Genomic DNA, 14,091 nt, shown 5'->3' with positions numbered 1-14,091 from the left:
GCTACTGTCTCCTGTGGTGTGGTCTACCTGAGATTTATATCTGCCTCATTTTTTGGGCGCATGCCATAAGGTGAGCTAGCAAAATGGATGCACGGTGTGGATAAAACATACGCATCATGGTGGGCCTACAGATTTTCCAGTAGCAGACAGTCCCGACTTGTGCTGTTTGCTTCTAAAAAAAAAAAAGAAAAGGAAAAAAAGAAACAAAACCAGAACAAAAAAACAAAAACGAAAAGGAAAAAAAAGGAGCATTTGGATGTTATGCAAATAAAATTCAGCTAAATCACCAAAAGCTCCAATAAGTTAAAGAGATGCTCTGGTGTTCTTTCAGTTGTGCCCGTTAACTTCAATTGATCTGAACCGTCCATCAAGTCCAGAAAACATTTAATGGGCAAGCATGCAAAATTCCAACTGATCGGATGATCCAATCCATTCTTGATTTGGCCTTTAAATTCTATAGCCATCCTTTTTACTAGCATTTGATGGCATGTTTATGATTGCGTAACAAAGTTGATTCTTTAGAATCATAACCAATCCATGGCAGGCCCTAACAAACAGATGGATCAGCTTGACTAGATATTTTTGCATAAACACTCATTAACCGTTCACATTAAAGGCCATTGATCAAGTGGCTAATTTTTGTCAAAGCTGTGGAATGTTGGCATGGTAGCCCATGAAATATGGGCTAACCTAATGAACGGTCTAGAATAATGGATTGACTGCCTGAGTGTACCAATACAACACCCACTACAACTTACAGTGCTCTGAGAGCAGTGGAACATTTCTTGAAGTAAAACACCCATTAGATCTATTAAGCCAACAGCATTGGAAAGTCATTAATTGTGAAAAACTGAATTCTTTGCTGTTGCTTGCCCATCAGAAACATGAATTTTTTTAATAGAAGGAACAAGATTACAAACATCAATCATCAACTTCCTCTAAAAAATTTCTTGAATATATACATACACTTGAGAATTAGACTACTGAGGCGCTACCTCTTCATGAGAAATCACAACTATTCCAAGTGATGGACGCCTGCACTTACCTTTAGTTTCTGCTCACTTGTAGGGCACTAAAGCACCAGAATAGTTGCCGCTGGGTTCCAGCTCAAGCTGCTGTGATGAAAACTGCCACCCAATTAGAAGTAAAGAGAAAAAAAATAAAAAATAAAATAAAAAAGAAGAAGAAGGAAGAGAGACAGCTCAGTTCTATTTGGGGGAAAAAAAATGGAAATGTACATATTTCCATATTATATGTGGGAAAATATAGTTCTAAGATATTCATTATGCAGCTAATGAATCATGGTGTGCCGTAACAGCCGTTACAGGGCCGTTAAGGCCATTATGTAAAGGTAACGGTGGCAACCGTTACATGTTATGGGTTCATAACGAAAAGAACGACCCATAATGGCCAGTACAACCCCTGTAACGGCTCCATTATGCCCCCCATAAAGGGGGCAACAGCCCCATAATGGCCCGTTATGCCCCTTGTAAAGGCTCCTGTAATGGTCCATTACAGGGACGATACAGGTTGTTCAGATTTTATTTTATTTTTAATTAAAAAAAGAGACCATAATGGCCTCAGCCCGTATCGTAAAGGTAATGGTGGTGGCCGTTACAACCACCATTACCATTATGGAATACCTTGTAATGGATATCAATAAAAGCCAAATACCTTGGACCAAACCATAGATTTTAAACTCAGTGACACAACTCGAAAACTCGGCTGAGACAACTCAACTCAGCCACTAGGGAACTCAATCATGAGCCTGACTTGGTCTCGAGTCACTAGGAAACTCAATCACAGAGTGTGACTTGGTCTTGACTCGGCACAATTTGTCGAGCGGACTCAAGGACTTGGTTGACTCGATGTGACTTGAACCAAGTATTCGCACATGCACAGTTTATTCATAAAAAGATAGATGTTTCGAACCCAAGACCCCTACCAACTTTCGGAATGTTAGCGTTCCCGCTGCAGGGGTGTTCTCATGAGTTCTAGTTCTGTTCAGGGACTGAGCTCCTAGGGTTTTTTTTTTTGGGGGGGGGGGGGGGGCGCCCCCCGCTTCTTCTTCTTCTTCTTTTGTTCTTTTCCTCTTTTTTTTTTTTTTTTTTCCTGTGTTCTGCTTTGATTAATAAAATTCTCATCTTACCAAAAAAAAAAAAAGACCTCTACCAACTTCTCTAACTAGTGCGCCAAAAACTTCCTGTTTTGGTTTGCCCATCTTGCCAATCAAGCAATATTTTAAAACCCAGACCGGACAAGGAATTTGGACCGGTTTGGGCCAGAACCAGCCACCAAAACAGTCCAGGTCGCCCTAAAACCCAGCCAATTTTATAGGGAGAGCTGTCATGTCAAAAAATGCAACTCTCTCTGTCAAAGCCGGAGCCTACACCAAAGCAAACACTCTAAACCAGCAGGCTATCTGCATTGTCAACCGTCTATTGTTCTATTATTTTTTAGGACACCAGATTTCTGGGCCAAAACAGGAAAGCAGGTCTGACTGGTTGGCGTTGGGCAGCCAGTTGGACAGACCACACACAAGAACAGATCGAGGTCTAGTCCGGGTTCTAAAGTTGCTGTCAAGTGTAATTTCCATTTTGTAATCTTGGATACCATATGGTTTATAATTTATATGTTGGCGTCTCCGAAGCAGAAAATGATTCATGAAGCCGGTTCCAATTAGTTGGGATAAGGCTTAGACGGTGACGGTGATGGTGATGATGATTATGTTAGCGTCAATGAACAAGATCATAAAATGAGTAGCTTATACTTCTCATGCGAGCAAATTGATGATGCACCTACTTCCACCTTTTGAAAAAATAACATAATAGTTGAAAGTAATTGAATCCCAGTCCAAAAATACTAGTAGGAACACTTTACAGATGTAGATGAGCCTCACTACCATAATACCATTATCATGGAAACCCATTATGGTTATTGGTAACATGCATTGAAATCACTTACAAGGTCTCACCATATAATGGCTATAAGAAGAAAAGAGGAAAGACAACCAGAAATAGATGAGTCTCACTACCATATACATGCTTTTGCATACAATATCTACATATAAGGTGGCCCATTCAAAGCAACTTACCGAGCTTTTTGTATAGGTCTTTTTCACACTATCCTTTACTCTTTGCACCTGTCCACAATGTGTTGGCAGCTTCTGTGGTAGCTTTTCCTCCTTCCAGCATTTGAATGAAATTAGTACAGAAATATTGGAGAGAAATAGCAGTACCCTTCAATGAAATTTTCATTTTGTAAATCTTGTCAGTATTGAGTCACCTGATCATGAATACGTAGTTGAAAATTTCCAAGGTGCTCCATTTGGCCTTCATAGAACTTCTTCCTCTTCAAACACTGTAGTGCAGCTGGTGGAAAAACCAACCAAAAGTAACTATTTTTAAAGAAAATAAATGAAGTTATTTTAATTTTGCCTGATAGAGATTGCCCTAGCAGTCCACAGCCCAGGTGAAGGGGGAGGGTTGCTGTCAGGTGGGCAGCCAGTCATCAAACATTTGCTGAGCGAGCACGAGAATTCCTCTTTGAATAGGATTTCATAAAGCTAGCTGCAAATAGATAGAAACAGAGGCTAAAATAATGATGATGCGAGGCTATGATGTCAGGGTAAGGACAAACAAGTGGGCCGCCACACAAACTCACAGAACTCACTCTCAAAGGGCTGCTAGGAGTAGCACACTTGACGCCAGCAAGAGTTGACTAAATGAACCATTGAGGATTACGGACACTAAGAATAATAAGAGAAATGAATGAAACTATTTATTGATATACCTATAGCTACTTGCTATTCAAGGAGTAGTGAAAAGTCCTATCACAAACTCCTTGAAAGTACTAGTAAACATGCACATACACATTGAACAGGGATTTATATTACCTCATTAGTTCCAGATCCAGCCGCTCCATGTCTAGGAATAGAACAATACAGAGGTGACATACCATCTGCTGTGTGACTTATGAATTTTCAGTTTCCATGAGAAGGTTACGAAGCCACATTTCAGCATGGTAAATGCGTGTAGCTGCACCACAATCATATCAAATGTGGAGCATCATGGAATAGATGTTCCTTGTGGCACTTAAAGAGGGTGGCATTTTATGACTTTTAATTTGTAGGAAAAGGATAAGCATGATCATATTGGAGTAGCACAGCACCATATGTTGTACCATATATGGAATTGCTCAGATAATGGAGTACTGGCATTGAATTTCCACGGCTTTGTAAATGGATCTTTTTATGAGCTCAGAGGAAAAAGTAGAAGATATTGGACAATAACTTTTGAATTCTGGAAGCAGAGATTAATCGAACTATGAAAAATAACTAAAATCCCATAATTGCAATACAAGGAATACAAGCATGACAAAATGCGGACCTTGTTTATTTTTAGCCCTTGTGAATTCTTTTGCCCTCTCAACCTCTATGGAGATCTTCTTTTGCAAAACATTCTCCTTTTCCTCCAACACTTCCAGAGTCTGCAAAACAAAGAGCATCAAACAATCAAACTGAAACTCCTAAGGGGGCGTTTGGCGCATGGTATTAGATGGGATTAGGTGGGATGGAATTGCATTTGGTCCTATGCCAATTCCACTCAATGTTTGGGAAGAATGGAAAAGCCTATAATTAGATTAGATGGAATTGCATTTGGTCCCATGCCAATTCCACTCAACGTGAGCAAGTTGTGTAGGTCCCACCATGATGTGTGGGCTATATCCGCACCGTCCACCCATTTTTCGAGATCATTTTAGAGCATTGGCCAAAAAATCGTGTAGATCTAACGCTCAAGTGGATCTCACCACAGAAAGCAGCGGGGATTGAACACCTACCGTTGAAAACTTCTTTGGGGCCACATAAGTTTTGGATCTGCCTCATTTTTAGGCCCATGCTATAAAATGAGGTTACAAAACAGATGAACAGTTTGGATATAACACATGTTATTCTCAATAGTTTCAAATGATGGTGGGTATAACTATTCATTGTACAACAAACTAAATAGTGAATCCCACCGTATTACAAACATAGCATGGAATTAGGCTTATCCCATGGTAACAGGGTACAATCCCTGTCATATGTAATAATTACATTTTTTGAATCCCATCCATCTAATCCTTCCCAATACCATGTGCCAAACACCCCCTAAGAGACAACACAAAATTTTCTACTGATGCAGAACATCAAACAGCATTGCCTTCCTGTGCATGCCAACCCCACTTAGTTGGGTTAAGGCTTAGATGATGATAATGATTGTTTTTACATTCATATACACATCCTAGACCAACTAACAAACCATTTATCATAAATGAAGTGCAGTAAATTAACTAATTGTATCCAATGTTCCAAGAAAATTATCAGTCTTCTGGAAAATCTAGATGCATAAAATTAACAAGGCATTATACAATGCTCCGTCCCAGAGTTTGTAAAATATGCTTGGGTTTTCCATCAAGTGGGGATCATGGTTCAGGGATTCAAGTTGTTAATGAGTCCACAGTGGAGATGGCCCACATACAAAAAATCCCACAGATGGAAGATCCTAGAAATTAAATCTTTGGCTTTTTCTGGTTGATTTTGGACAACTGTTATATTTCTTTCTTAACCATCATTCTGCTGGACTCGTCTTGAAGAGTTGGGATATTCCCACTTGGACAAATTTGGTGTATGGACCATCCCAAGTAGGTCCAATTATGTCAGTGGTTTGGATCACTAAACCATGGGACCCCACTTGGACAAATTGAAAACTTGAGTATATATTGTAAGAACTCTTGGGACGCCACTGTATCATCATCATCATCATCCCTGTCACCTCATTTTCATAGCCTAGTCCTAGCCATTTAGGGTCAATTGTATGAACTCACTCACCATTCCTATCAAACACCCTATCCTTAGTAAGTGAACAAGGCTTCATAACCCTTCTAACCATCTTGATCCATGCTCTTTTAGGTCTCTCTCTTCAGTAAGTGAACAAACCTTTCAACCCTAATCAAATAGGGGTCTCCTCGGGTTTTCATAGCACATGGATGAATTGTCTAAATTGGCTCTCCTTCATTTTACGTCCTATTGGGACTATTCTTATGTTGCTTCAGATGATCTCATCTTAATTTTATCCGTTCTAGTCTTCCTACACATCCATCTCAAGATCCTCATCCTTGCAACACCCATCTCAATACCTTCAGTACCATTACATGTGGCTGTATGTGAAATGCAATGCAAGAATAAAAAACATATTTTCTTTAAGGCTTGGGACTTTTTTAGGCCAACGATTTTGCCACCCTTACAATCAACACGTGTATGTGTGTTACGCAAGTATGCATAAAGGTATCAACTAGTAAACATGTTCCAGTTTTCCAGACGTACACGCATTTGTTGACAGAGAGTCACCTCCTAGCTAGAAGGATAAAGTAACCATTTGATCCTTCAACGTATCATCCATGACTAAAGAGATACCAATTGCCCATTGATTAGAAAAGGCATTATTGATTAGAGAGTACCTGGCGTTGTACTAACTGAGCTTAGAATTTTTTGGGATCATTGTACCTGGCACGCGGGCACACACACGTGTTATTATTTTATTTTATTTTCATTAGCGTGAAATACAATATTTCATTCATCCTGCTTTCACGATGGCTTCATTAACCTTGAGAGTGAAACTCAAGGACTTGGACCAGTTCGGGAATTTTAACAGGCTGTTCTCGGAACAAATATCAAGTCAGAACTCAAAAGATTAACAAAAATCAAGTACACAATAAGTTTTCTTTGTATAGGGTCCAAAACCATGTGTTGACAGATAGAAGTGATACAACTGTATTAAAATCAGTTCATATAAAATAGTAAGTAGAGAAATCACTAACATTTCTATAGTTCATATCACTTACTAGCACATTCAATGTACTAAATACTTACACTAAATATATCTTATAATAAATGGTGCCTTTATTTTAAATATATATATATTTTTTAATATTAATATATATATATATATATATATATTTGAAACTAAATAAACAAGCATGACAAAGGTATTCAAAATCGGTTACGTAACAGTAACGGTCGTAACCGTTACACGTTACAGGGTCGAAACGGCCGTAATGGCCGTTACAGAAAAAACGGCTCCGTAATGGTCCTGTAACAGTTTTTTCAAAAAATAAAAAAGGACCATAACGACCAATACAAGGGGTCGTCATGGCCGATACGGGGGCCGTAATGGCCCATATCATAACGGTAACGGTGGTGGCCGTTACGGCCACTGTTACTATTTTGGAACACCTCGAGCGTGACTGATGTTAGGATTAACATACACTCATCAATAAAAAAATATTAGGCATACATAACAACTAGTCAATCTAATTGTTTTCAAATAAAATTATTTTTTGATTAATTTTTTACATTTTTAATTAAGAATATATATATATATATATATATATAATTTCAAAAAAGTTCCATCAATCTATAATATCAACCTCTAAGCACTTTAAGGGGTCGTTTGGCACCATAAAGTAAATAGGGGTTTCAAATCCTTGATTTGAAATCCACAGTGAGAGCTTGGATTACATCTAAAATCCTTTCCATAGTTGCATGTGTAACATGTGTGTCACCATACTATTATTCTATTGGGCACATGGCCCACTAATGATATCCCAAAACAATTAGATTATCAGTTGCATAACTATAATTACTTTAATATGATGATCAACACCGTCCAAACATTGTCCATGTAAATCAACGGTTAAAAATCATTGGTTAGTAAATCGGATATGATCTTGTGCTTGTGGCCCATCCGAGACTTGGAATTTCATCATTTTCAAGTAAAACATATATTTAAGTGGGCTTAGTACAACCATTGTGTCAAATATTACATACGCCACTAATTAGAGATATTAAAGTTGATTTAGTAATTAAATTCAAACCCCTATAAGTATACCATGCATAGCTACTCTTGGATTAAAGTTGATTCACGACCCAGGGTGCCAAACACAACAGGAGGATTCCAAATCTAGGGGGTTCCAAATCCACGCTCCCAAACAAGCCCTAATGTGATTTTTTCAACCTCTAATTACAAGTTAAATGGATGAAATGGGGGAAATTTCAGATTTCTCCAACTTTACCCATTTTCCCCAAATTCAAAAATCAAAGGTCGAAACCCTTGATTGAGAACACAAAAGTCGTAAAATCATGGATTATGAACTTCATTCCATTGATTCCAAAGGATTTAAATAAGAAAAAGTTGTTCGAATCTGCAAAAACTCACTAATTTGAGTTCCAGTGCCACACGCTCTTGATCTCAATTTCCACCCCCAAATCCCCTTTCCTCTCCAAACAATGAAATAGGAGTGGTCAAAATCCCCTTAGGAAGGCAATGAAAGAAAAATTTCAGAAAATTAAAAAAAAAAAAAAAAAAAAAACTGCAATTTTTCCAATTATTTCACAAAAGGGCTGACACACTTGAGGTATTGCCAATACATATCGACCAGTGTTTCAAATAGCGCCCATAGCGTAGCAATAGCGTACACTACGTAGTGTAGCGTGGCCGTGGTGCTACGTAGCGTCCCAAATAGCGTAAATCCTTTGTAGTGCATGCTACAGGGGTCGTAGCGTACGCTACAGCTACGTAGCGCGTAGCGTAAGCTACAAAGTATTTTTTTACTATTTTAGTTTTTTTATTATTTTTTTCACGTTTTCTTTGTTTCTAATGTTGAGGAATGTGACACTTGTATTGTACTTGATACTTTTAACCTATGGGATTTTTATTTCTTTTCATAATTGTGACTTGTGGTTTCAATTAGACATTATTAATTAAAGTGGTTTGCTTAGGAAGTTGTTGATGTGATAATTATTTGATTTGGCTTATGTATGTGGATTGGCTTTTGATAAATGATAACTAATAACTTTTTTGAACATGCTTATAATTGATAAAATGAATCATCTTTTAGGCATTTTAATATTTTTTCCCTTTTTTTTCACTATTTATTATATTTGTCCTATTTTTAAATTAAAAAATAGAAATATCGTGTAGCTTATGCTACACGCTACGTATTTACGCTACACACTATAGAGGGCTGAGCACTATGCATCACGCTACCGCTATTTAAAACACTGATATCGACAATAAAAAGTAATATACAACAGCCATATTTTCAAAATATCGCAATGTATCGATATATCATTGATACGTTCGATACATCATCGATACATTGTGATACATTTCAATATATTGACCGATATTGGGAAGATTTCCAACTACAACCCAATAACAGATCAGCATTGTGCGATACCGATAATCTCGACCAATACTATCGATATTGCATTCAATCATCTTAACATGTCATTCACTGAATCGATTCACTTAAACGTAAGGTTCAAAATATGGAATGTACCATGCCATGTTGGGAATGTATCATGATAAATTCATCCGGCGATATGATACTAATGTCTATGTTATGGATTCATGTAGGAAAGTGCAGTTTGTGTCTTCGTCAAAACATTGTGATACAAATGCATAGCATCACCTCCCGGGATAATTTCCATGGAATTTAATTCCATAAAGGTCGATAACTTTAGAAGTTGCCCTAACATACCAGGAATGTATTGTGATATATTTGGCCCATGATGTGATGCATTCAAATGACAATTTGGACATTGCTCAAATGGTGGCAACTGTGCTCTTATCATCGGCCAGAGATTCTACCTAATTCTAGGGTTCCACTGTGCAAAGCACTACTATCAGTCTGTCAGATCGTGTTCGATTCTTATGATCTCATCTCAACTGATATACAGGGCAGCAAAAGCAGAGAAAATCTAGCCTGCTCAATGCAACTTGAGTTTTCCAAACCACCACAAACACCTAATTCCCAATTACATTTCACAATCTCACGGTACGCCCAAACACGACCTAATTCCCAATTACATTTCAAGTTGCTCTTACAAGCAGCTAAGAATGCCGGTTTTGCAATCATGAGAAAATCCTTCCGCGGAATATTCACCACATCCCTAATCTGAAATCTAAATAGAATTTCCCCATAAATTCTTCAATCTTCGGTAGATCAAAAGAAAGAAAGAAAAAAAAGACACGAATCCGTAATTCATCTCTGATGTAGTAATTTGTATTTTTCATGTCTGAAAACACCGAAAATTATTTAAAAATAAGAAAATAAAATGCCTACACAGTACAAATTCCACTGCCCTAATTCGCAAGAACAGTCGAAATAATCAAGAAATTGCAGTTGAGAAAAACTAGAAATAAATGAACTGAAGCGAATGCACTTCAATCGAAAGAAAAATACGCATATGCGATGCGCATTACGTATAGGAAACGGAGAATACGGGAAGAGCGGAGAGAAATACCTGCTGGAGCGTATGGGAGGAGGAGAGGTGATGGGTTTCTTCTGTGCATTTGCGGAAGAGCCTGGAAAACATGATTTTACGGAGAAGAAGAGTACTGAAAAGAGCGTATGTACGGTTGGATCGTATATTTATACGGTCTTTGTTGATAGGGGAAGAGAGACGATCGAGACGAGCAGACAACGGAGCGGGAAACAGGAAAACGCCCCGTTTCTTTTTGGAGGTTTACGAGTCGTACACGCAAATCATCACACATCTCTACGCGCTCGCACGTGCAGAAGATGACACTCGTCATGGATATTAGATCAGTGAATCGTGTGGTACACAGCGTTGTTTTTATTTTAAAATTCATGGGAGTCATTCATATCTCATGTACGAAAAAAATGATGTTGTCTTTTTGGAAAATTTATAATTCTATCTATAACCGTCCATCTCTACTCATAAGATTTTAGCCCGAACTAAAGTTAAATGATATTATATTTTTATCATAGGTTCTATGAAGTGAGTATGACCTTATTCACGGTTTTGATTTCTATAATACCTTCTATATTGGCATGTATATTTCCGTGTAGAATTATGTTGGATGGTGCGCTTGTAGAATTGGAGTGCAGTGCAAACGGGCCGGGTCAATGCGACGGGTCTCTTACCAGGTGAAATGATAAACGGGTCTGTATTTTAAACTACACCCTTGTACAGTTCCAGGTGATCAGGACATTCTTCACGTTTAGATACATCAGTGCTATCGTTCCACGCTCCAAATAGACCTATCTTCGTTGACAAGATGGGAGACGAGCTCTACTACGGTAGGGCTACAACCATATCTCATGTCTCGTAGCAATGGTAGGGTAATGTATGAATCGCATCCGTCCATTCACCGAACGTATCATGGATGGCTTGTGGCTCGAAAGCTACATCCAACAGTCATTGTATAATTCCTGTTAAGGTTGGCAATGGGCCAGGCAGCTGACTCTGTAGGGCTAGAGCTAGCCCCTAAGCTGCCTAGGGATGGTGTGGGGCTTGAACCCTAGGCCCCATTCTAGGCTGGCCCAGGGTTGTCTATTAGACCGGCCCAATCGTCAAGTAGCCATCATTGTCGAAAAAAAAAAAAAACAATTGAAATACAAGCATGAGCAATTCCATTCACCCTACAAGTGTAGTTGACTGGTCACCAGTCACGCTTCAATGATCTAAACTGTTTATACTATATGACTACTGCAGTAAATGGACGGGAGAATATACATTTTCGTAATATTTTATTAATATAAATAAAGTTAAGGGAGAAGGAAAATCTTAATCCCAATTATCTCTAATTCGGGGTACTCATTATGAATGGTTTGGATGGCATCTAAGCATTTATGGAACGCTGCCCCCACATGCAAGCTGCCCTTCTGGCTAACTTTTTTCCTTTGGCTGGCTCACACTCTCTCCTCGCCCATTGCTCTTTTCTGGTGCTCTTTTATCTGTGTAGAGGAGGGTGTGATGGGTTTTTTTGACCCGTGCTCGACCAGTCATGAGCCTCACACGACCGGTCGAGGGCTGGTGCACGACCAGTCGTGGGGTCAAGCCCTGACTCGACTCAAAGTCCAGCGACTTTGGGCTATTTTTCTCTGGGGTACTCAACCGGTCGAAGGTGGTGCTCGACCGGTCGTGGCCTCGTCTCGATCGGTCGTGGTCACGCAGATTCGTTCCGCGATTTTGCGGATTGTGAAAATCTGAGTCCTTTTACAACTGGGATGCGGAAAGGAGTTTCCTAAAACTATAATTAGGGGTTCCTAGGGTTGTTCTATATATATGAAAAACACAAGAGGGTTATCAAGGGTGTGAAAGAAAGAAAGAGAGGAAGCTTGTAGAATGGAGGTTATGCTCGTGGAGGTTATTTACTGTGCAACTTATATCTCAGCGCTTCTACGTCCTCGTAATCGGTGAGATCTCTCCGTTTTTTTATTCTCTCATTGTTTATCCACTCCTGCGTGAGTGAAGAAGGTTGTAACGTTCTATTTTATAGTGGATTGTTGATCTGAACGAGGTCCCGTGGTTTTTACCTCTTTGAGGGTTTTCCACGTAAAAATCTCTTGTGTAATGTGGTTTATGCTTTGATTTATTTCATTGCTTTATTATTCCATAATTCTGGTTTGTTTTGGGAGGCTAGATCCTAAGGTTTTGTGCAAGGCCCCCAACAGGGTGCTATGGACTTTGATGAAATAATGGGTATGACTTGAAATCGCACTAGCGAAAATAAGCTTCAAATCTACAAGCAGCTAGAAATCCTAGATTTGTTTTCGAAAAGAGATATTTGAAAATCTTTTGATTCAAATGACTCTTGTGGTTGGTTTGCAGCCGGAGATCTTTAGTACCTCGGTGATGAAAAAAGAAAAGATTGTGTCATTTTTCACCCGTATTAAGTGTGGTCTCTACTTTATGAGATTGTAGATTTTTTAGAGATGTGGAGGGAAAAAAATTTTAAAAAAAAAATAAATAAAGAGTGGTAGGTGTGTAGTGTTGATATGTTATGTGTGTGATGTTGGTGTGAACTAAAGAAGATGTGAGAATAGACTGATGGAAGCTAAGTTATTCTTTAGTGAAAAGAGCTAACTGGGCATCCCTTATTCTAACTCTACTCTGTTGATCAACAAATTCTAAAAATCGGCAACAAATGAGCATAAGAAAATCATAAGAGAGAGAAGGGCTCTTTGAGTTGTCGGAGTACTTGCTAGCTCTTACTACTTACTGCCTACTGGTCATAGCTCTCCCTACTTGCTCATTGTTCTTTATCGTCCCTCCAAATGAGGGAAGTTGGCTCCATATTTATAGACATGACCGACATGAATCAAATTCCCGTCGGTGACGGTGATGTGGTAGATAAGCACATTTTTAAGGTATTTGGGTGATACAAACTTGTGCTTATGATAAAGAGACTTTTCAGGGTTGGCCAAATCGGATTTTTGGGTGTAATTCATTTGAGTTTTAGATGAACTAGATTTTTGGGCTTACATATACTAACATAAGTTGGAGAAACAAATGGACATTTTGAATGTTACATACATCACAGTAAGCCCCACATGGATTTTGTTGAGCCATGTATTATCTGATGATTTCATACATTGATTTCAATTGCTACAAGCTTTGGTTCTCACTGTGGATGTAGCATCCCAAAAATCTCTTAAATTGAAAGATCCCACATACCAAATCTCAAGACTTTTATCAGTTAATATGAGCGAACACTTAATCGTATCTCTCTCAAACATCTATTTACAAATATTGGCTTGATCCAAAACTTTTGTGGCCGATAAGAATCTTTTAATGGTCATCACCACTCTCCTATGAAAATGAATAGAGTGATGTAAGGCACATGCATCACAGTGTGCCCCCCAATCAGGGATCCATGTTAACCGCGCCCAAGACATGGCCTACTTAGATGAATGGTATAGATCTAATGCACTTGGTACAATATGAAAAATAAATAAATCAAGCCAATCCACTCATCGGTGAATGTATTTGGCCTATTCTTGGAACTACATGATCTTCAAGGTTGGGGTCCACCTCTTGGATGGCTCAAATGTCGTAGATGTGCCTCTTCGGCTGTGTACACTAGCAATTCGAAGAGAAGACTCATTCGACACATGAAGCACCTAATCCGTGCAAAAACAGCGCCGACTATTGCATTTTAAATATGGTAGGAAAATATGGCATGGCCCAACTCTCAGGTCTCACCTTTTGGAGCCGGTTAAAAAACGTCTAGTTGGTTT

General features: G+C 38.7%; 1 protein-coding gene across 8 annotated transcripts; it reads right to left on the bottom strand.

The window, feature by feature from the left end:
* Window positions 1-851: 851 nt before the first annotated feature.
* On the bottom strand, window positions 852-10,554 carry LOC131248204 (vacuolar protein sorting-associated protein 32 homolog 2-like). 8 transcript variants are annotated; one of them, XR_009172169.1, is made up of 6 exons: window positions 10,349-10,554; window positions 8,256-8,351; window positions 4,389-4,488; window positions 3,286-3,371; window positions 3,095-3,184; window positions 852-1,115 (listed from the first exon to the last, which is right to left on the bottom strand). XR_009172169.1 is itself a non-coding variant. In XM_058248341.1 (5 exons), exons 1-5 carry the CDS (start codon window positions 10,418-10,420, stop codon window positions 1,059-1,061), a joined length of 408 nt encoding a protein of 135 aa, XP_058104324.1. In that variant the 5' UTR covers window positions 10,421-10,554; the 3' UTR covers window positions 852-1,058. The 8 variants fall into 8 exon arrangements, 6 of the variants coding, with proteins under 6 accessions (XP_058104324.1, XP_058104327.1, XP_058104328.1 ...); XR_009172170.1 differs by having other exon boundaries at window positions 8,256-8,310; XM_058248341.1 differs by lacking the exon at window positions 8,256-8,351 and having other exon boundaries at window positions 852-1,127; window positions 3,095-3,175.
* Between the last annotated feature and the right edge of the window lie 3,537 nt (window positions 10,555-14,091).

The sequence above is a fragment of the Magnolia sinica genome, chromosome 6 (assembly GCF_029962835.1).
Source record: "Magnolia sinica isolate HGM2019 chromosome 6, MsV1, whole genome shotgun sequence".
In the NCBI taxonomy this organism is placed as follows: Eukaryota; Viridiplantae; Streptophyta; class Magnoliopsida; order Magnoliales; family Magnoliaceae; genus Magnolia; species Magnolia sinica.
Note: the sequence above shows the minus strand (reverse complement) of the source record. Positions and strands in the feature narration are given on the sequence as shown.